This window comes from Mastigoproctus giganteus, chromosome 1, assembly GCF_048544385.1.
Source record: "Mastigoproctus giganteus isolate SK-2022 chromosome 1, ASM4854438v1, whole genome shotgun sequence".
NCBI lineage: Eukaryota > Metazoa > Arthropoda > Arachnida > Uropygi > Thelyphonidae > Mastigoproctus > Mastigoproctus giganteus.
Genome location: NC_143575.1, coordinates 76774641 through 76798900, shown reverse-complemented (window position 1 = coordinate 76798900; position 24260 = coordinate 76774641). Strand labels below are relative to the sequence as shown.

The window sequence follows — 24260 nt, the reverse complement described above, 5'->3', positions numbered from 1 at the left end:
ATGACTGCAAGGCAGAAGGCAGTGTGTTGTGATTGGGTGATGTTCTACAGATTGGTGTAACATCAGAAGTGAAGTCCTCCAAGGATCTGTTCTTGAATCGCTGGGTGCAAAATTTTCTCCAAGGATAAAATGTCAAGTTAGAACTTCATTATTACTAATTACTTCTCAACAATAAATCCACTCTCTTCCGTCAGGTGCAAAAAAGTTTAGATTCAACAGTGATTTTACGTTTCCATGGTTACTTCACCAGCTCCTCATTTATGCTCTGAAAAGTTCAAGTAGGCTGTGTAAATAGGCTTATTATGGTGACAAAAACAGGTGGATGTTGTTCTGTCCAAGTTAGTATGGTAATTACTTCAAATGTAAAGACAGAATAATTTAAAGCATTTATGAATTCCAGCAATTTACAAAATAATTTCAAAAGGAGGACTCAACTGCCTACAGTTTGTCTCATACACTTGACTAAAAAATGAATAGCAAATGCTTAGAAAACGGTACTCACCTTGTATAAATCTGCAATAATTTTTTGGTAGATGGCAGCTAAATTTAGGTTGGAAGAAGCATTAAAATTATTTTCACCCCATTCCCTGCCTTAGTTCCTTTTAATGCCTCTTCTAACCTAAATTTAGCCACCATCTACCAAAAAATTTATTGCAGATTTATACAAGGTGAGTACCGTTTTCTAGGCATTTGCTATTCATTTTTTAGTCAGATTTATCACAGTATTATAAGATTTGTAAGATATAAAAAACCTTACAAATATAATATTTTGTGGAAGAGGGAGATTTATTTAAAGTAAAACTTATAATAAAGTAATATGGGGGGGGCGGAACATTACAAGTTAAGAATATTACTAAGATCACTGGCAAGGATTAAATTAAACAACGTTTATGAAGGTCAGCGTTAAGCTTGACAAAGGCTAATGGCAAGGAAGGGGTGTACTTCGGTTCCCAGCGCACAGGAGCATCCAAAACAATGGAAACTGGTTGCAACTGTTATTAGTAGAAGGTGTTAACTCTGGTAAACAATAGCGCGGTGGACCATGTGTTGTCAGGACATTTCTTTAATCGGTGACACCTCAAGAGGATAATAAGGTGGTAAAAACGGAACAAATGCTGGGAATTAGATTTAAGTCTGTCTGGCTGGCAGTGATGGCAAGTTTTTAGATCGTGGGAAATTAGTCTGCTACAGTATAACTATAAGCGGCTGACTTCAAAGGTACTGACAGCCTGAGAAATTTTACAAATTTCTTAAAATAAGAAGTTAGATCAAGCAACAAGGAATCAGCGTGAGAAAGATAAAAATTAGTGAATAAGAAGAGAGGGAAAGTTGATAAAATGAGTAAGATTGGTTAAACTGAAAACTAGGGCGCATTTGACATATGTAGGCAGTACAGAAATTGAGATGAACAAAAAGTGAGTGAACAGGGGCGAACAGAAAGAGAAACCACAGTTGAGTTTATGTGGGTTTTTATGAAAATGGGTTAGTGGGATTCTAAGTTGAGTTTTGTTGGTGCTAGGGAAAACTAAATAGTCAGCGGACACAGCAGTCGAGATTTTTGTCGAGATAAGTAAAATGAGTTAGTAACATAGACAGTTGAGGGTTCTGTTGTGGTAGGAATTATGTGTCAGTTAACAGTGGAGTGCTTGGACGTGGTGGGAAAAGAGAAGGGTAGCGCCCTGAGAAGTTTTCTTCTTAAAAAGTTCTTAATAGGTGGAGCGGAAAAACGAGGGTAACACCCTATGAGTTTTTCCTTGTGATAAGCTTTAATAAAGTGGAGTGGAGAAGGGGTTAGTGTGAGATGCCCTATGAGTTTTCCTTGTGATAGGTTTTAAGAAGGTGGAGAGAAAGGGAGCAAAATCCGCAGAATCAGTAGCTCAAGAGAAAGGAGCGAAAATGCAAAATAAGTAGCTCGAGGAGAAGGAAGGAAGCAACGAATGGAAAAAATAGAAGTAGCGCGATTAAGGTGGAGAAAGAACGCCAGTCCCATGCAGCAAAGAGTTCCTAAAAACTACCTGTAGCAAATTCAGGTGTAGCAGATGAAGGGGATCCTCAGTGAGCCAAAAATGGAAGTTTGAAACCGCCCCGGAGAGCAAACCAAAGGAAAAAGATAATGGTAAGTACTGTAGGTTAACAAGGACTGTTGGTGAAACAGTATAGTGATTAATTAATGAAAAACAGAGATAGCACTAGAAGTAACTTGATAGATAAATTATCTCTTAAGTAAATTATATATATACTAACAGAGTTATTATGTAAAAAAAAAAAGTTATTGTAAAATGCAAGAGAAACGAAAGATAAGTAATATACTAAATTGTTGTTCAAATGATTATAATATGTTAGAAGGATAATAAAGTTTATAGTGAGAATCTTTGAATGTTTTAAGGATAGGTAATTGAATATAGTGTTTGTATTAATGAAGAATTGTTGGTCCAACTGAAAGACTAATAACAAATAGAGACTTTAGGAAAATTAAGATTGGTCTTCAGTGTATTCTAACAGAATGGTGAGAACACAGAGTATAATGATGAAAATAGCATATTGATTGTTAATATCAGAATAATATATGCAAAGTATCCTTGACTTAACCTTGTATACATATTACATGTTTTTTTATTCAATTGTATATTATGTTGTATATATGTAAATAAACTTTGGAACCAGTGATTATTAATATGTGCTTTTGACATTCCTGAACACTCAGCCTTTCCGAAGGTTACATGTTTTTTTATTCAATTGTATATTATGTTGTATATATGTAAATAAACTTTGGAACCAGTGATTATTAATATGTGCTTTTGACATTCCTGAACACTCAGCCTTTCCGAAGGTTTGATTTGATTTGATTTTTGTTTTATTGGCGCAAAAACAACCAAGGTTATACTGCACCAGGAAACGATTAAAATATCATCAAAGATAAATTCTGGTAACCTTTAAAAAGGTTACCTCGTCAAATTGTTATTTATATATGTGTGTATATATTAATAGCTTGTAAAAATTTAAAAACTGCCGACGTGGTCGTTGTCTGATAAAATCTGACTGAGTGTATAAGGCTCAGTCGGATGAGTAAAAGCGGTAAAATGTATATTGCGAACATGGGTAAAATGAATGCAATCTATTAAAATATGCTTTAGAGTTAAAACGGTGTCGCAAGACTCGCACATAGGAGGGTCATCCGCCCTCAGCAGAAAAGAATGTGTCAAATGACTGTGTCCTATGCGGAGTCGAGCAAGAACAACTTCCTCGCTCCGATTCCTGCGCAGACTAGACTGCCATGTTTCTATTACAGGCTTTATTTGATATAATTTATTTGTTCTCTGTCTGTGCCATAGTTCTTGCCATTGGGAATATATCTTGTTGCGTATTATTTGCCTGTAGTCTGTATAGGGAACTGAAAGGCAACGATTATGAGTGGGTGTTGCTGATTTGGCTGCAGCGTCAGCCAAATCATTTCCTTTTATCCCAATGTGGCTAGGAATCCAGCAGAAGCGGATATCAAACTTGTATTCATGAAGACAATGTATCTTCTGCTGAACCCGACAAAGAACTGGATGAGAATTGTGTCTCAGAGATAATAAAGCCTGTAATACACTCAAAGAGTCAGAATATATTATTGACCTTTGGAATTGACAAGTTTGAATGTGATCCAAGGCTAGCTCTATAGCATACAGCTCTGCAGTGTATATGCTGGATTCAGGAGGAATCTGCTGAGATATTATAGTGTCCGGAAAGACAGCAGCAGATCCTACGCACGATTCAGACTTCGAGCAGTCTGTGTAAACGGGCAGGAGGAAGTCTGAGTGCTCAGCTTGGTGTGTAGAGTAGAGCTGCTGGTAGACAGATGATGAGGTCTCAGACTTTACCCATTTCTTAAGGGAAAAGTCGCACGGTGGGGGATGAGCATGCCAGGGTGGCCTTTCCGAAGGGAATTATAATTAATTGAGAAGTTCCCTTGAATCTGGAATTCTCCTAGGAAGTAAAGTCAGATGCGTAAGTGGGGGAAATAGGAATAAAGTGGACAAACACATAATAGGGAACAATAAGGAAATAAATAAATAAAACAATAACTAAAAATATATAAACAATCATCCTCCATTTCCACCCCCCCACAGATTACTATAATTTCACTATTCTCATACACTTGTTAATTTTATATTCGCATTGAGCCATTACTAATCAAACTGGCATAATTCTGCTAACAGTAAACAAATTACTTTAATCTAAAAATTAAAAAATAAAATAAAAATAAAACAAAAAAAAAATAAAAAGACAAACTTACTTATTTAAAGTGAGGCGTGTTAAGTCTATTTCAGCAGATCCCATGTAGTCATCTTGCAAAGCAAAATCATAGTCATAAACACGCAGATACAATGGCTGGAAGACATCTTCAATTGGCAGAGTGAAGTATTCATCCCAAAACGGATCCAGTGTCTTTGGTACAGTACGACTTTTATATAGCTGTTTCCCTCCCATTTTGAATTTTACATAAGGATCACTGGTTCCTAAAAGCAAAAATCAATGATATATAGTTTCATGATGTCATTTTTCCCCCCCTTGTTAGTTGTTGGCGCATCAGCTTCTATGGCCATAATGCACCTCCCAAAGGTTTTTGCATTTTACTGTAATCCAAGCCAGAGGCGGGAATCGAACCCGAGACCTTTGGGTTGCCAGGCAAGCACTTTACCTACCTGGCTAGCCTGGTCGGCTCATGATGTCATAAATGATATCATATTGTAAAACAGCAATGCAGAGATTCCACACAATCAGCTCAGAAAATTGTGTAACATGATTCATCACTCCAAATACAGCTTACCAACATTCCAAGGACTAATTGTGATGGACTGCACAAAAGACAATTCAAACTGTGCAGAGTCTTATAGCACAGCATTTTGTGTGCTGTGCTCTTGGCAAACAATGCTTTCTTATGCAGCATGCTAGGTATTCTTATATGCCCCACTGGCATCCTAGGCAACCAGCTAGTTTGCCTATATGGATGAGCCACTCCTGCTCCCTAAGTATGGTCTTTGTACTAATCAATTTCTATGACCCCTAACTCCTGACTGACCTGAGACCCGATGAGATGTATATACCACTTGTCTGAGTGGTATATAGATCCTCCTCACAGGTGTCAGAGTTTTGCTGCAATATCACAAACTGATTGGTTTGTTATATGGCATCCTATGATAGTCTGGTAGATGATACTTTTCCTTCAAATAATAATCAAACATCCAAAACTAATCACTCGTAATAACTGCAATAAATGCATTTATACACGTAATGACTGCAATATGACAGACTTTAATAAAATAAAAATTTAAATAAACACATGATAAAACTGTATATTAAATATAAAAATAGAAGGCACTATTAAAACCATGGAGTTTGCAATAAAAATAATGAACAGATAGAATTAACAACATATGAATAGTACAGAGTTAAAAGTGATACAAAAAACCATACTACAGTTTTCAAAGTGATACAAAAAACAATACTACAGTTTTCAAAGTGATACAAAAAAACCATACTACAGTTTTCAAAGGTGACCATCTCCTTTGTCAGCATTACAACCAAGGTACATCCTTAAATAAGCAAGGTCACAGCTCTCAGTACACGTTACACGAGGAGCATAGGAATTATTCTCCATATTTCTCCATGGAGTCTGAAAATGGCCCAGGAGCATGTCAGGTGGAACAGTTCATCACGTCCAGGGATTATGGTCTCAAAGAGGGGATAAATAGGGGCCCCACTATGTTAAGTTCCAAACAATAATTCTTAAGCTCTCGAGCCATTTCTGGTGTCAAAATCTATGTAAGCAGTCAACAATGTGTGTCGTTTACAAAAATTTGATGATCTTCCTTCCAGAAGTACTTAGGCGCAGCATCTATTTGCTTCAGAAACACAATTATTGTCAATCATTCACATAGGAAATAACACTAGAAATGTCTCAAGAGTTTAAGAATTTGTTGTTTGGAACATAACATCGGAAACATATTGATGTGGGATTTACTTAGAAATGTAAATACAGTCTGTCCTCATATAACATGTGTTTGCATTACACGAATTCGATCACACACGATTTATAAATAGGGGAACAATGTCGCATATAACACAAACATAATTTGCTTATTCACGATTCGCCTTTGTGTTTACAAGAAATGGTAGTCGAAGACGGCGGAATCACCACAACTGAACACAACACAGTAGGAATGAAGAGAAGATTCTGAAATTTTGTTTTTATGATTTCGTGGAAGGGGAAACACATTTAACATACTAACATAAAAATCAACAGAATTTCAGCTACTGTGTCAGTATCATAGCAAATGTAATTAGATTGACTTTTACTACCCGTTTATAACGGACTCCACTAGCAGGAACCACCAAATAAACCCGAAACTGCAAATTGTTTTTACTGTTTTATGGTAGTGATCTCCAGAAATGTGCTTTAGTAAAACATAAGCATGTAATATGTGAGAATAGTGTGTTTTCGCCTTTACTGCATTGTTTATTCAGTTTGTACATGAGCGTTGCATCGTTTATTCAGTTGCTACTTGTTCGCTGTGCGTTTATATATATCAAGCTTGCCTCTTCATTTTTGTTCATTTTATGATTGTGCTCTATTCTCAAAAAAATGAGTAAAATATTTGAAAAAAGTGTGAAAAGGAAGCGTTCTGGTGAAAATACTTCAGAGAGAAAAAGAAAAGCAATATCAATAGAAGAAAAATATGAAATTGTGAAACGTTTTTTGACCGGAATGAAAGAACATGCGATATTGTGCATGCTACAGGCCTAAATGAGGGAACACTGAGAACAATTAGAAAGAATGCAGAAAAAATAAAAGCAACTTTCATAGCAGGAACAACACAAAGTGTAACAAAATCAGTTAGATCAAGACACAAAGAACTGGAACGTCTTTTATCTGTTTGGATAGAAAATCAAACAAAGAAGAGATCAGGAACATGTTTGCTTACGATAAAAGCAAAGGCATTGGCAATATTTGAAGACCTCAGAAATAAAGCTGAAAACCCTCAAGAAGTGCCTCTCTTTACTGCCAGTAGTGGCTGGTTCAACAATTTCAGGAAACGTCACGCTTTCCATAATGTGAAATTATCAGGTGAAGCTGCGAGTGCAGATGAAGCAGCAGCAAAGGCATTTCCGCCGATACTAAAAAAACTAATTGACGAAGATGGCTATACACTGGACCAAATTTTCAACTTTGATGAAACCGGACTGTATTGGAAAAAAATGCCATCACAAACATATATCTGAAGAGAGGAAGCACGAGCTCCAGGCTTCAAGGCTGCTAAGGATAGGTTTACCGTTATGTTAGGAGCAAATACAAGTGGCGACTTGAAACTGAAGCCTGTTATTTTTTTATTTTTTTTTTTTATCATGCAGCCAATTCACGAGCGTTAAAAGGGATCACAAGGACTACCCTGGGTGTTTACTTTAGGAACAGCAGAAGAGGGTGGATGACAGGGCAGATCTTCACTGAACTTCTACTACATGTGTTTGAGGATGTGTTTTGAAGCTACTGCAAAAAGAAAAATTTGGATTTTAAGATTTTAATTATTTTGGACAATGCACCAAGTCACCCTCCAACTCTTGCTGAACTGTCACCAAACATCAAAATCCTGTTTTTACCGCCTAACACAACATCTCTTATCTAGCCACTTGACCAAGGAGTAATTGCTGTTTTTAAGCACTATTACACAAGATGGACATTTAAGATGCTGATAGCAGAAACAGAGGGCGAAAATGCACCAACAGTTAAAGACTTCTGGAAGCGATTCAACATTAAGAATGCAATTTACATAATTGTGGAGGCTTGGAACGAAGTGAAAAAGAATGCTTACATGGTGTTTGGCGGCCTCTTTTACCAGATTTTATTTGTGATTTTAAAGGCTTTGATCCTGTAAATGAGCTTCCTAAATTAAAAGCACATTGTGTTGCCCTCGCAAAGCAGGTTGGCTTTGAGGAATTGTAGGAAGATGATTTAGAAGAACTTTCAACTGAAGAACTGCAACAACTTGTTGCTGGAGGGCAGGTGGAAGATGAGAAAGAAGAAGTTGAATGCCTGAACGGCACCATAAAACCGCTTTCTACTTCAGAGTTATCTTCAGTTTTAAATTCATTTGAGAAAAAGTATGCAATGGCTAGAAGATAACGATTATAATGCAGAAAGAAGCAGAAGAGCACTTCGTACAATTCGGTCTGCTTTGGAGCCATATAAGCAGCTGCTTTTGTGAAAGGAGGAAGATTGCGAAACAACAGAAACTAGATGTCTTTTTTATGAAAACACCCAAGAAAGAGACAGAAAATGAGCTGCAGCCCTCTAGTTCTGGCGTTACCACATTTCGTCCAAAGTCCTCATCGGCATCTCCTCCACCTACCAGTTCCAATAATGATGACAACCTGCCACCACTTTCCCCATAATTACGCTGCTTCTACCCCTTTCCCCTCAAGCTGTCTTCATTTACTTTTAAAGTAAGAAAGTAAATTTAAATGATTAAATTATTAATTTTACATTTTTCAACTAAGTGTTTTATTACGATTATTTATTGTGTTTGGTAATGTTTTGGTTAAAAATGTGTGTCCAATCTTGGGCGGTCGGCACCTAACCCTATTTTTTCCATAGGGCCTGTTGTTTATATTACACGATTTTGCATTGCAAAAGGGTTTCTAGGAACACAACTATCGTGTTATATGAGGACTGACTGTACTATCAAAAGCAAGGGAAAGGGCTATTGCTTTTGTAAAGGTGACTACAGGGGTCTCAGAGTTTTTAAATTCTCTATAGTGGCACCAAGTGATAATGTTACTAACAGCAAATTCTAAATGGGAAGCATTAAAGGATGTTATTGTAGAAGCTAATAGGCTTTTTATACCAACTAAGAGATACAGTTCAAAGCATAGACCTAAGTGAATGTCAATGAACTGACGAGAACCGTTACAGAAAAGAAATATGTATGGGATGCATAGAAATTATCAGGTGATACAGATGCCATATAAAAATCATCGTGGGAATCCTATTGTCCCAAAACTTGATACTATGATATGTTGGACAAACAACTGGTGTAATCAAGACCCGCTAATATTCGTAAAATCGGACAATTGCAACTTACTGTGATTTTCTCTTGTAGAGGATCTGTGTTCTCATTTTGAGTTGAATTTTTAAATCAATAGTTTTATTTTAAATCAAATAACAATAAAATATTAAATACAATATATAGAATAAGAAATATATTTTAGAAATACAGGTAACCCTCGTATAACACAGTAGGTAGGTTCCAATAAAATCTCATGTAGTGCAAAACTATGTTATACAGGACTAAGAACCAGTACAGAAAGGGGGGTTAAGTTCCAAAATCTAATAAAAATACACCATTTTTTATAACTATCAGAAACTTAATTTTTATTAAAAATAGTAATAACCGACCAAACGTCTTACAAACTGTGATACATATATGTCAGATAATGCACGTTCATCGCTGCTAAGTACAATGAAAGGGAAACATTTTCTCTGTTGCAGAAAATCTTCACCTTCTGAACTTCATTCTGCAGCATCTACATTTCGTGTATATTCTGCTCTTAAAAAAAAAAAAAAAAAAAAAAATCAGTAATTGGGTTTGTTTGCTTTTGTTTGATAAATCTTTGTAAATTTCATGGTATGGAGCTAAGACTGTTTCAAGCCCCCTTTTGAACTCTGTACTCCTTTCAGTCGAAGGATCTGCACTCAAAAAATAAGATTCTAATTGCTCGGCTAAGTTTATGCTTTCCTGTACGCTTTTTAGTGTAAAATTTTGAACTTCAGAATTTATCTGTGCTATCATCCTCTGAATTAATTTGATTTAACTTAGATGCTATTTCACCATGATTTAATTCCCCCATAAGTTGATTTAATTTTTAAAAAATTACTGTAAGTGAATTTAAATCCACTTTGGCAGCTTCTTTTTCTACCAGTAATTCGTGAAGGTCTTCGGTAGTCATATCATCAAATCCTTCCTCTCCTACTGACTTAGCAAGTACTATTGGCCCGATTCCGTTTTCTACTGGTTCAACCGTATTTCCTGAATGAACTGACTCTGGCCATACATTTTTCCAGCACATTTAAATGTTGCCAGTTTTACTTCTTTGAGCAATAAAGCTATGATTCCAATACAGTCCACAATTGAAAAATTGTTTTCATACCTCCAACACTTCAATAGATTCGGAATCAATTTTTTCCAAAATCCATTGTAACAATTTTCTGATGTAATGAGATTTAAAGATAGATAATGCCTTGATCCAATGGCTGAATTAAAGTTGTATTAGGTAATGTTTGGATGACTAAAATCTTTTGGATGACTGGGTGCATTCTCCAATAGTAATAAAACTGAAATCTAGATTTTTCCACTTTAAATAGTTTTCTCACAGCTGACACAAAACAATTTACAAACTATTCTTTAAATAAATCATCAGTTACCCAAGCTTTTTTTTTTTTATTTGCTTTTCAATATACCAGTAATGTGTTTTTATTTACACCTTTCATTGCACTATGATTAGAGGATCTATAAACTAGCATAGGTTTTATCATGTAATCTCCTGATGCATTACTGCACATAAGTAACATTACAATCTTTTGATGCCTTAAAATCTGGTGCAGTTTTCTCTTTTCTGAAAAAATGTTCAGTTGGGCATTTTTTTTCCCAAAAACCTGTCTCATCGGTACTGAAAACTATGTGGTGTGTATCCATGCTCTTCAGTAATTTTTTGAAATTACTCTGAATACATCTTGGCAGCTTCATTATCAGCCGATGCACTTTCCCCTTGAATTATTATATTATGTAATGAGAAGCGGTTTTTAAAATCACTCAAACCAATCTTTACTTGCAACAAACTCCGGGTTAGCGGAAGATTATCCATTTTCTTTTAAATGGTTATAAATTTTTAGTGCCTTTTGTTTAATTACATAGCCATCTAATGGGATCCGTTTTTTACTGCTATTATCAATCCAAATACTGACTGTTTTTTTCCATTTTCTCAATTATTGGCACTTGGGAACGAACAGTCATATTTGTAGAAATGAAACATGCTGCAGCAACATCAATTCTAATTTTCTGTTCATTTTTTTTTTTTATGGTCTGGATTGTTGCTTCATTTAAATTAAAACTTTGCAATGTATGTTACCTTTCCCCTTTTTTAAAAATATCCAAAATTTGTATCTTTGATTCTAGAGAAATAAAGTTTCTTTTGAGTGGTGCTTTTTTACTTTCCTTAGGCATAATTTAGGGCTGGAATTTAATTTTGTACAAGTAATTATTCCAATGAGCTTCTTAAAAACAAAGTTTAGTAATACATACCCGGAAAAATTTATAAACAATCAAAGTCACGAACTGCATGGTTCAAAGTCACTTTTTTATGATCTCAAACAGACACAAAGTGCAATAGCACAGAAGCTAATATGGGGATTTCCCAACAAAATAAAATACTGGTATTTCCCAATCATTTTTTTGCATAACAACTAGTGAGTCAACAGCAGGGATTTACAAAAAAATGGAAATGTTGAAAAATTACATTAAACATAATAGCAGGGTTTTCCCCACACAAAATCTCAAAAATACTGCGTATGCGAAGCTTGCTGCAATTCTCTAACCACGTTACAGCAAAACCGAGTAGTGTTGTGCGAGGATTTCTGCAATTAATCAATCATGTTAGAGTGAAACATTATTGTCTAAGTACAGCATTATACATAGAGTTGAGGGTATTATATATATTTCAGAAATTAAGTCAGGAATTCTCTTACCTGGGATTTTTCAAGAAAAACTGCATCCAGATAGGGTATAATTAGAATACATCGAAATAGTATTGAAATACCTGCCTAAAGATAGATGAACCTTGTAACAGGACAAAGGAATGAAAGCAAGCTTTGACAGGCAAATAATTGGAAGTATAAAGGAGATAAATACCCGAAGCTTGTTAGGGGCTTTTTGCTTATACCATCTTCAAAGGGGAAGCAAACACGTGTCGAAGACAATATTTATATGGCCCATGTATGTTCCATTGTAGTATTTCAAAAGCACCGGGAGGGGGGGGTTAAGTAGGTGAAAGGAAGAGGATAGAAGGAAAATTCTCACTCCGTCGCATTTCACTATTAGCTTGGGAAATTGAAAACTTAGAACAGCTTAAAGGTTTTTTGGAGGAAGGATATGACAGTTTCCACTCAGAAATCTGGGTGCGTGACAACTAGTCACCATTATCCACATTAACAAGCATAGGGTGGGAGTTCTGTTTTATTATTAATTTTGAACATAAAGAACATTTGTTTATAGATCCCACTCTTCAGAAATTATTATTGGTCTATGATCGTTTATCTTATTGTTAGAGTCACACTGATTTCTAACTTAAATTGTGTGTCTTGTTTGTCCAATATTATGGTTTTTTCAAAGGATGCATAATGTCCTGTGTTTAGGTGGTGAGCTACCAACTCGGAACTAGAATTTTTCTATCCGATCTATTTTTTCTTTATTATTTGAAGCTACTTTTAAACTGCTTTTGGATTCTCATATGTAAAGATGTTCTTGTGCATATATATACACAGAATCACAGCCTGGTGTGCAAGGAATTGCATAAACTGTTTGCTGTTTAAAATCTGTTTCATTATTTTTTAAGGTATTTTTAAGGAGCTGCCAAAGGCAAAGTTTAATCCAGAATCTTTGAAAATTTTCTTAAAAGGTTGTTGGTATATTTCAACATATGGGAAGCTTATCCATTGTTTTTTCATCAATTCTCATTTTGGTTTTTCTTTACTATTTCTTTCAGCAGTATTTAGGGCACTGTGTACGAGTCATTTCACGTAACTGCAGTTGGAGAATCTGTGCTAAAGTGATTCCATTTCCTATTTACAATCATCCTCTATAGATGAATACTTGAAAGCATTGTTGAACTGGGCTATTAAAATTGATTTTTTGTGTAAAACGGGTTCATAGCTGTCATAACGCAAATAATTAGGTGCCAACTCATCATTCTGATGGGCGTCTATGAGAGTTTCAGGTGTAGGGTAGATGCCCTCGAAGAAATTAATGAGGGGCCCCATCAAACTCTCAACTGCCTAACACAATGCCATAGCTCACTCTATGCAACAGGCAACACAGCAGCAGTCCCCAAGGCAGAATTGCTCCGGTCCCACGAGAAGTAGTTATTGTTGGTGACTACTAGGGCTTGCATAAAACCAAGAAATTTCAAAACCGAGTTTAACCGAAGTTTACTCTTAAAACCGGTTTTAAAACCGATTTTCTCAGACTTAGGGAAAATAATTAAAAGCTTATAACACAGGTATTTATTTTATCTTGGGTAGATTGTAAAAATCGTAATCAAATCTTTTAAACAAAATCTATCACCTCTTATAGTAAAAAAAATTTAAATGTTCCAAAAAAAGTAACCAGCTTGAGATTATACAAAATTACAAATTGTATTCAAATCCTTTGAATAAAAACTATCTTCTTGCATAGTAAACAAAAAAATAAGCCCTATAATAATAATAATAATAAATAAATAAAAATAATGCGAAAAAAAACAGCTTGGGGAAATTACTTAACTAATTATTGCTCAGCTTTTTTCTGAAAATGATCCTTTAAAAAGCACAGTATATTAAGCATTTTTCCTGATAGACTTGACCTTATTTTTGTGTTAAAGAGACCAGTGATCGAAAACACTCTCTCAGATTGGACACTTGTTGGTTTAATGGTCACCAGTGCTCTATAAACTTTCTCCAGCTTTCCACTTCTACTGCTAGTTGCCTCCAAATTTTTAAATTCTTTGCTGATTTCCAATTCACTCGGATATTTTGAAGGCTCTTCAGTTAATCTCTTTATTACACTATCATACTCTCGCATGAGTGTATCTCCAACATCTGAACTAGACGAGTCTTTGTTTTCTTCTAAAAGAACAGTTCGTTTATTTTCAGTTTCTTCATTCAACGCTAAGACTCCTTCGGAATGTTTTGCAAATAATCTCTGATAAATCTCTTCAGCATGCTTTTTCAAAACTTGCTTACTTGGAAAATCAAAAGTTCTTGAACCTGAATCTTCTTTCCTAAACTTTTTGGGGTTGTGTAGATAGCTCGGCAAAGCCACAGTTTGGCAATTTCGTCTTGCATTGTAACGCTGCAAAAGGCTTTGGTGAAACTTTAAAGCAAATGGGTTTTCTGCTGTATCAAGCTTAGCAAGCAGAAATTCTATTGAAGACTCTGCCTTAAGTAAGTCTGTATCTTCTGAGGTTATAGCCTTCAGAATCATTTCAACTGGTCGCAAAGTTTCGCATAGCAATTTAAGTGTTTCCCAGTCATGGTCAGACACAGCTTCAGTTGACGGTTCTGCACATAGAGCATTTGGAATGCAATTTTTCAATTTCAAAAATCTCTCAATCATATAGAATGTGCTATCCCATCTAGTCTTGCAATCTAATGTAAGTTTATATTCTTTCCCATTAAATTTTGTAATATGTCATTTTTGGTAGGCGATTTTCGAAAAAGCTTGCAAATTTTTCTGACTTAGTTAATAGTTTGTGCAATATTGACCACTGGATTGAAGAAATAATTGAGCTCATCGGTAAAGTCGATTTGATAAAGCATGCCTTGTTGTCTTTCTTCAACTTCTTCATCATCACTACTTTCCTCATTATTTTCATTTTCTTCATTGTCTTTGGGAGACTCAGAGACTGTGGCACCATAATTGATTGCTTTTTCATAAAGTACATCTATAACTGACAGATGTATACAATGGGCTATACATTGTTGATGATTAGGCGTAATTTGCTTGGAAAACTTAATCATCATTGCTGCTCCATCAGTGGTGCAGGCAACAATATCCTCATCCAAGTTCAAACCAAATTTCTTCAAGTGTCCATTCTCAATTTGCTCAGTTCTTCTGCTATCAGGTGAACCATTAATCTCAATAAGACCTAACGACCAATGATTGTCTTTTGAATGCACATTTATATTCATATACCTTTTATTTTGTATAGACGTATATTCGTCTAGAGTCATGAATACCGTTACCTTAAAATAAAATAAAATAAAAAACATAAAGCAGTTGAATGATCCAGACAAACGAACAAACAAAAGAAAATGTGCGTAACAAAAAACTATATTCGAGGGCTAACTAAAAAAAATATCTGAATCCGGTTTTAGAAGCTCTGTTTCGGTTTTAGCAACTCAATATGAAAACCGGATTTAACCGGTTTATAAAACCCGTTTGCAAGCCCTAGTGACTACTGTCAGGGAGACTGGGATTATATTATGCAAAAAGGATAGGTGGAACAGGATCAGGGTATGTCTGCCAGAGGCAAAAAGTTGGTGACATTTGGCAGGTATTATTTTTGGTGATATTTTTGTACACATTGGCACTAATAACCTTAAGAGTAAGAGATCTGCAGATTTACTTAACAAGCACAGGTCAATGCTGAAAAAAAGTCAAGAGTTAAGTTTAAATTTGAAAGTCTGCAATTCTGACCAAACATGATAGGAGGGAGTATATCAATTTCGTCCTGGAGAGATTGTGCAAGGCTCGTGAGGGTAGAATTTTTTTTCAGCATGGCCTGTGCTTGCTAACAGGAGAGACTGCTTCTACAGGGATGGAATACGCTTAAATAGAAAGAGTGCAAGACTATTTGCTGATGCTATCGAGGCAGTGTTAGGTATGTCAGAAAACTGCTAGCCTTGGGGAGATTCATGGACTAAAATATTAACAGTAGCAGCAAGGTAGAGATGAAAGTAATTTTTGTACTGCTTCTATTGTAATGAGCAGCAGCCTAGAGAGCAAGTTGCTGGGGATTTCAATAGCTGCTGGGAGTCACCATGGAACAAGTAAATACATGGGCTGTGTTAGGGTAACACGGAGTAAGAACAGGTGCATGGACACCAATGCTTGAAGTATAGATCCATAATAAATCCACAAAAGCCTTGCTAGTTGTGGGTTGGTAACTCACACAGTAGCAAGGCTTTTGTGGATTTATTGGATGATTGTTTTCTACATCAGCACGTTCGGGAGGCAACTAGAGGGAGCAATACTCTTGATCTGATTATCAGTAGTGATTCTTCATGCATTAAGAATCTGCAGATAAAGGAACCACTAGGTGGCAGTGATCACAGTGTGCTGAAGTGGGATTTACTCAAGGAGGTAACTAAAATTAGAGGTAAAGGGAAGGGTTTTTGCTTTCGTAAAGGTGACTATGACAGTCTGAGACAGAATTTAAATTCTATACAGTGGGACCAACTGATGATGTTAACAACAGGAAACATCATAATGGGAAGATTCAAAGAACTAATCTTGGAAGCTACCAGGCTTTACATACCAACTAAGAAATATTGTTCAAGGTTCAGGCCTAAATGGATGTCAGAGGAACTAATGAGACATATAGCAGAGAATAAAAATGCATGGGTTACATACAAATTAATGGGTGATATGGAAGCTTATGATAGATATAAGTTGGTCTGTAACCAAGTCACAAAGGAGATTAGGCAGGCAAAGGCAGATTATGAGAAATCCTTGGCAAAGGATGCAAAGAAAAACAGAAAAGAGTTCTTTACCTATTTAAACTCAAGAAGGAAAGGGATGAATCAGATTGGTCCACTGGATATTGATGGTTCAACAGTTGAGGATCCTGCTCCGGTGGCTAACAACCTAAATGAGTATTTTGCATCTACATTCACACGTGAGGAGTTATTCAGGAAGGGGAATGTCGTAGGTGAAGTAAACATTGGCAGTGAGCTAGATGATTTTGTAATAACTGATAGGAAAGTGGCGGAGAAATTGTTGAGGATAAACATAAAAAAGGCACCTGAGGTGGATGGGATCTATCCAGTTATATTAAAGGAGGCAGCAAAGGAAGTAAGCAAACCCTTAGCCATAATTATGAGAGCTTCTTTGGACTCAGGGGAGGTACCCATAGACTGGAGATGTGCAAATGTAACCCCAATTCACAAAAGAGGATCAAAGGCAGACAAGTAATTATAGACCTGTTAGTTTAACTTCTGTTCCAGGAAAATAAATGGAGGCACTGGTTAAAGAAGCACTGCAGGATCATCTAGACAAGAATTCAGTTATAGCTCATACACAGCATTGTTAAGGGAAGGTCTTGCCTGACCAATCTGATTGGATACTATGATGTAGTCACAAAAGAACTGGATGCAGGGAATAACTTTGATATTATATATTTGGATCTTAGAAAGGCTTTTGATACTGTTGCATATGGAAGACTGCTGCACAAATTGGAGCAGTGTGGCATTGGAGGGAAATTGCTGCTATAGATAAAGGGATGGTTGAGTGGCATAAGACAGAGTGGTAATCAATGGACACTGCTCAACATGGACTAATTATTAGTGGAGTTCCTCAGGGTTCAGTGTTGGGTCCATTCTTTTCTGTATTTATAAATGATATTGATGATGGTATATCAAGCTTAATGTCCAAGTTTACAGATGATACAAAAGTTGGCAGGGTTGTGGCATAGCAACTCTACTGATGCGATGCTGCTGGAACAGGATCTGGAAAGGTTGAGCAGATGGGCTGAGAGGTGGCAAATGAAGGTTAACATTGACAAATGTAAAGTACTACATATGGGAAACAACAACCTCAGAGCAATGTATCAACTCTGTGGCACTACCCTGACAGTGGTAGAGAATAAAAAGGACTTGGGGGTAATTGTGCAGGCAGATATGAAATTCTCTGAGCAGTGCAGATGGGCAGCAAGAGTAGGTCATGGTGTCTTGTCAATGATATACAGGACTTTTTCTGGCAGGGATAAGGAGGTGATTATTCCCTTGTATAAGGCAATGGTCAGGCCACACCTTGAATACTGTGTACAGGTCTGGAGGCCTCATTTCGAGAAGGATGTAGAATGCTGGAACGAGTACAGAGAAGGGTAACAAGATTAGTGAATGGAACAAAGGGTTGCTCTTATGAAGAAAGGCTTAAGTTTTGCAAATTACAGAGTCTGGAGACTAGGCACCGGCGAGGTGTTCTGATAGAGGTGTATAAGGCCTTGAGTGGTTTGAGCATGCTCAATGCCGATGGGATTCTTCCTCTTGCTCAGAATAATCACCTGAGATTGCATAAATTCAAATTGAGGAAAGACAGATGTAGGATAGATTTGCGGAAATTTGCCTTTAGCCAGCGGATAGTTAGTTGGTGGAACAGACTTCCATTACTTGTTGAAGTTGATAGTCTAAACAAATTTAAGGCTCAGCTGGACAGGTATTTCGAACGAACGGAGGGGTGAAATGGGAGTGGTGTTTCTTTTTTTGGCTGATGCTGAATAAGCTTGCTTTCTTGCATCATATGCCTCTACTAATGCTAAAGACAGAAAGAATAAAGACATGATCCAAAACTGAATCTCCAAAGAAAATAATGAAACTAGTGGACAGGGAACAAAACTACAATGGAAGACATAGAACCCTCCTCCTAAACTGATGGTTCTGCCCTGGATAAAGTTATTGAAGTCAGGCTCAAGCTTGAGAAATTATTAGCGCAGACTAGTAGAATTACAGTCCCAGTCAGAAAGCAGATCACAGAATATTCGACTACCCTTGAAAAGCCAGTCACTGATCTGCCATTCATAACAAAGTGCTCAGAGCTAAATTAGACAACAAAGAAGCAGTGTCAAACACAAAACAACACTTAAAAACATATACCCAAGCATTGAAAGGCCCCACGAGTACAAGACAAGTAAACTTCCAACTAAAAGTAAACTACATAAGAAAGGAGAAAATGCAATTATTAGGCCAACAGAGTCTAGACAGTAGTTGTCTAGACTGTTGTCAATATTACTCTGTTGGCCTAATAATTACAATTAAAACATGCTGAACTCCAGTGAAGCCATAAAACAAGCCATTACTAATAAAACATGTTCTTGTTTATACTCCGGCATGACCACCAGGTCAGTGGAGTTTACAATAAATCAATCAATAAAAATGTTAATCGTATTTAGCAGTCACAAGATTGAACCCCAGTCCACTCAGAGCATGTGATCTTGAAACCTCAATTTAAAATAATTAAGATAGAGACAAAGAAAAATAAGAACCACAAGGATAGTAATAGAAACAGCAATCTCTGATAAGATTAGGAACAGTACTGAAGTCAAATTTAGGACTAAAGGCTGAAAAACCTAAAATCAGAGGACTGAACATATTACTTTGATATAGAAAACACAGAAAATGAAGGAAGATAATCTTAAAAAAAAAAAAAAAAAAAACCACCCTTCCCATTTCACTCATCCATTCACTCCAAATGTTTGTCTAGTTCTGCCTTGAACTTGTCCACTACAACAGATGGAAGTTTATTCCAGCTATCAACCACCCGCTGGCTAAAGCCGAATTTCTGCACATCTATTCCACCATTATCTCAATTAGAATTTATGCCCCCTCAGGTGAGTAACCTGAGCAAGAGGAAGAATCCCATTAGCAGTGAGTTTGATCAATCCATTCAAGGGCTTATACACCTCAATTAGATCACCTTGCAGGTGCCTAGTCTCCAGAAGCTGCAACTGGCAGAACTTAAAGCCTTTATTGTTAACACTTTTGTTCCACTCACCAATCTCATTGTCCTTCTCTGTACTTGTTCCAGCAGCTCTACATCCTAAAATGATGCCTCCAAACCTGTATAGAGTACTCAAAGTGTGGCCTGACCATTGCCTTATACAAGGGGACAATCACCTCCTTATCCCTGCTAGCAAAATTCCTGTATATCATTGATAAGACACCACTCTTGCAGCCTTTTTTCCACTGTTCAGAAAACTTCATATCTGACTGCACAATTACCCCCAGATCCTTTTCATTCTCCACTACCCCAAGCGTAGTACCACCCAGTTGATACAGTACTCTGGGATTACTGCTATCCATATGCAGTATTTTACATTTGTCAATGTTAAACTTTGGCTGCCACCTCTCAGCCCATCTGCTCAACTTTTCCAGATCCTGTTGCAGCAGCATACTATCATTACCGTCATTAACAACCCTGCCAACCTTCGTATCATTTGCAAACTTAGACATTAATAACCCTGATATACCTTCATCATATCATTGATAAATACCAAAAACAACAGTGGGCTCAACACCAAACCCTGGGGAACTCCACTAATAACATTAGTCCAAGAAGAGCAGTGTCCACTGATAACCATGCTGTCTTCTCCCACTCAACCATCCTTTTATCCATTGTAGCAACTCACCCTTAATGCCATGCTGCTCCACCCATGCTGTATCTGAACTATAACTGCAGTCTTGTCTAGATGATGCTGCATCGTTTACTTAACCAGTGACTCCATTATTTTCCCTGGAACAGAAATCAAATTAACAGGTCTGTAATTACTCGTGTCACTCTTTGATCCACTTTTGTGAATTGTGAGTTTTCTAGAGTTTACATAAGAAGCCGTTTCTATTTTTCTTTGCATTATTTGCCAAAAAGATTTCTTGTAATCTGCCTTTGCTTCCCTAAAATCCTGTGAGCCTTGATTACAGACTATCTTGTATCTACCATAGGCATCTGTGTCTCCATAATTTATATGAATCCCATGCATTTTTCTTCTCTGCAAAGAGTCTCATGAGGTCATCTGACATTCATTTAGACCTAAACCTTGAATAGTATTTCTTAGTTCTTATAAAAAGCCTAGTAGCAGTAGCTTCCAGGATTAATTCGTTCAATGCTTCCTATTTAGAATTTTCTGTTTGTAACATCATCAGTTGGTCCCACTGTATAAAATTTTAAAAATCTGAGACCACTATAGTCACCTTTACAAAAACCATTCTATTTACTCCTAATGGGAGCTACATCTTTAAGTTAATCCCACATCAGTACACTGTGATCACTGCCACCTATTGGTTCCTTTATATGCAGATTCTTAATGCATGAAGAATCACTGCTGATAATCAGATCAAGAGTATCACTCCCTCTGGTTGCCTCTCGAACATGCTGCTGTAGAAAATTTAATTCAGTGCTGGCTATCATGAGCCTGCCACAGAGAGCAAGATCATGATACTATAATTAAAAGTTTAAAAAACATTAATAGGTATATTAAGTACCTCTGTGGAAAATTATATGGAAAATAATGAAAACCTTTCCCTGCCTAGTTACATTACTTTCAATGGGAAAATTTCTGGCATACCCGTTTTCAAGGAACTGAGTCAATTTCCAAAATGGCAAGAGGGTCCAATTTCATGGACTACCTCGTACCACGGATGCATTTGTGAATGATACTGATTTAAAATAAAACCAAACTGCATGGAAGATATACTGACCTCCAAGTATCAATTTCACCTCAGCGAGATCCAAAATCTACCCAGATCAATCCAACACTCAACCACCCTCTGGTTGAAGGCAAATTTTTGCACATCTGACCTATAACATTCCTTCAATTTGAAATTATGCCCCCTCACATGCATAATCTGAGCAAGCAGTAGTCTTTCCATCAGCATTAAGCTTACACAATCCATTCAAGGCCTTAAACACCCAAATCAGATTTTCTCAAAGATGCCTCATCTCCAATGCTGCAATATGCAAACTGAAGCCTTTCTGAAAAGAGCACCCTTCTGCTCTCCTCACTTACGTTGCTCTACTCTGCACCAGTTTCAATAAATCCACATCCTAAAATGAGGCTTCCAGACTAGTACTCAAGATGTAGCCTAACCATTGCCTTGTACTAGGCAAGGAGGTAATTATCTTGTTGCCTTACAAGATAATCACTCCTTATACCTGAAAGCAAGATTCCTGAATATCATTGACAAAAACTTGCACTTTGTAAGTTGTCCAGGCGGCCTGTCTGCATTGCTCATAGAACTTCATATCTAACTACACAATTTCCCCAGCTCTTTTTCATTCTCTGCTACTGAGCACGGCACCACCCAGATGGTACTTTAATCTGGGGATTACTGCTACCCATATACAGTACTGTTTGTTTGTTATTTGGTTTTAAGGAGCATTAGCAGCTAAGGCCATATTGCTCCAAGGATATGCGGTGGTCATTCCCTGACCTTTCCGCATCCTCTGTATTTGGTGGTCATGGGCTCGAACCCCAGTCTAATCAAAAAGCGTGTGCTACGCACTGCTGCTCCTGCCCACGGAGGCACCATATATACAGTACTCTGCATTTGTCAATGTTAGACTTCAGTTGCCACTTCTCAGCCCATCAGTCTAATTTTTCTAAATCTTACTGCAGCAGCATAGCCTAATTACTGTCAATCACTCTGCCAACTTTTGCAAGTAATTTGAATAAGTTGTGGTTTTTATTGTTAATGTAATAAATACAATTTTAGAAGAAAGAAAAAACATCAATTAAAAACTACTTGCCACAGGAATCTCTAGCAATCAAGTTCTTGCCATGCTTCAAATGAACTTCAAGATGAAAGAATGCATATTGACGTAGGATCCCTTCTCTTTCTCTTGCCAAGGCACTTTCCTATACAAAAAGAAAAAGGAAGGACAGCTTTAGAAGTTTAGGGATATAAATATGAAAAACACTTAAATGAAATTTAAATTTAATTCTTTTATGGCATAAATCCAAACCTCAGTGGCAAGAAAAATTGCCTACAGGATCCTTTGCAAAACAAAACAGACTTTTGATAGAATTTGGTGATTATTCGCAATATGCAAACTGAAGCCTTTCTGAAAAGAGCACCCTTCTGCTCTCCTCACGTTGCTCTACTCTGCACTGTTAAGATATATTTTGCACTTAGCGAAATATATCTTAAAACATACTGATCGGATGCCTAGTTTGTTTATTGTTTTGTGCAGGTGTCCCAGAAGATGCATAAATTCTCCAGTTCTCCAAATTAAGTGTAATGGTTTATTATTTTCAATATGATAAATCTACCAAATATGAATGCCCCTTTATATTCATTTGTTGCCTTACCATTTCCAATGACCTTGCTCAATGTTATTTTCAGTACTAGTTCGTTGAACTTTGTAATTTTGTTCTTTAGATGATATTATTATTATTAAATCTAATATACACTATAGGCACATGCAGTTAAGGTGTATAACAAAGCAGAATTGAATACATGTGGATGCATAAGCATTAACTTAAAGTTTAAAAGTGAATTATACAATGATGGTACAGTACTATTAGTGAATCAGTCTAGCATGAGGAATAAAAAATACAATGGGTTTTCCTGAATCACGGGAAAAAAAAAAAAAAAAAAGAAATAGGAACAAACCAAATATCAAGAAATATGAACAAACCAACATAACCAGTTCCAGATAGCTCTTTGAAACACATTCCTGTACACAGCAAGATAAGTTTTGTTTATTAATGCCATATTTCTTTTAAAGAAGGAGTTCATGGATAACTTAGTACACTGACATAAAAAGTAAATTTCCATCTAGTAGCTGCTACCCCAATGCATGGAAGGTTAAGTGGCATAGCAGCAGGGTTGAAACAAACAGGCGAGATACTGAGAAATTTCTTGATGTCTCGCTTTCTCTTGGGCCACAAGTTACATGAGCTATTTGGATCAAATTAAAATAAATATAAATAAATACTAATTAAAATTATTCTAAATTAATGTATTGATAATATAAATATAGAAATAAAGTATCAAATTTTATTTTCCGTTACATAATGATCAATGCCAAGAAATTAGAAAAGATAGAGAAGTAATGAAAAGAGTTAAATCATGTCATGAATAAATGGAAATTAAAAGGAAAAAAAAATTAGAAATGGTTGCTGAAACAGCAAAGCAACCTGCTCTTAATGATTTTTATTTTTTAAACAAATCTAAAATCATTATAGATGAATCTAGTTCTACTCAGTTTTAGTTTTGTAACTAAATCAAAAAACTGATAAGCCAGATATTCAAAGCCAAAAATAATGAACCAGAAGAAAACTTTAGTGTAATAGACTGTGAAAATGGCAGAATTTACCATACGTCTGCCTTAGAAAGCTACTGCTTAGCTGAGTCACCTCATACTTTTTCCCACTGCTGTACTATATGTAGTGTGACACTCAACACTGTGCCAACGACGCCCTTCTCCTTTTCCCCACCTGACCATACGTCTCATTGGTGTCACACCAGGTAAGGACAGCAATTGCAATCCTATCCCACCTTTATTCGTTTGGTCACTGCACAGTAAGATGTCGTTACTTGATCAGGTGTTAACGAACCTCGTGGATGTAATATGCAGAAAACGATGAGAAATTTGAAGATCTACAGAGGAGGACTAATGCCAATTAAAATTAGATTTTAAGTTGAAACCTGATTCTCACAGCTGTGGAATCTATTGTTGTCAGGTAATTAATTC

General features: G+C 36.4%; 1 protein-coding gene across 8 annotated transcripts in view; it reads right to left on the bottom strand.

Annotated features, from left to right (window-relative positions):
- Mctp (multiple C2 domain and transmembrane region protein) overlaps nt 1–24260 on the bottom strand; it is a 690267-nt gene that overhangs the window by 291480 nt on the left and 374527 nt on the right. For all 8 annotated transcript variants that reach the window (XM_090373448.1, XM_090373456.1, XM_090373439.1 and 5 more), the window contains 2 exons: nt 22311–22419; nt 4280–4502 (listed from right to left, as the gene is read on the bottom strand). In XM_090373448.1, the coding sequence (XP_090229574.1) occupies nt 4280–4502; nt 22311–22419 (332 nt within the window). The remainder of the gene's footprint in view (nt 1–4279; nt 4503–22310; nt 22420–24260) is intronic.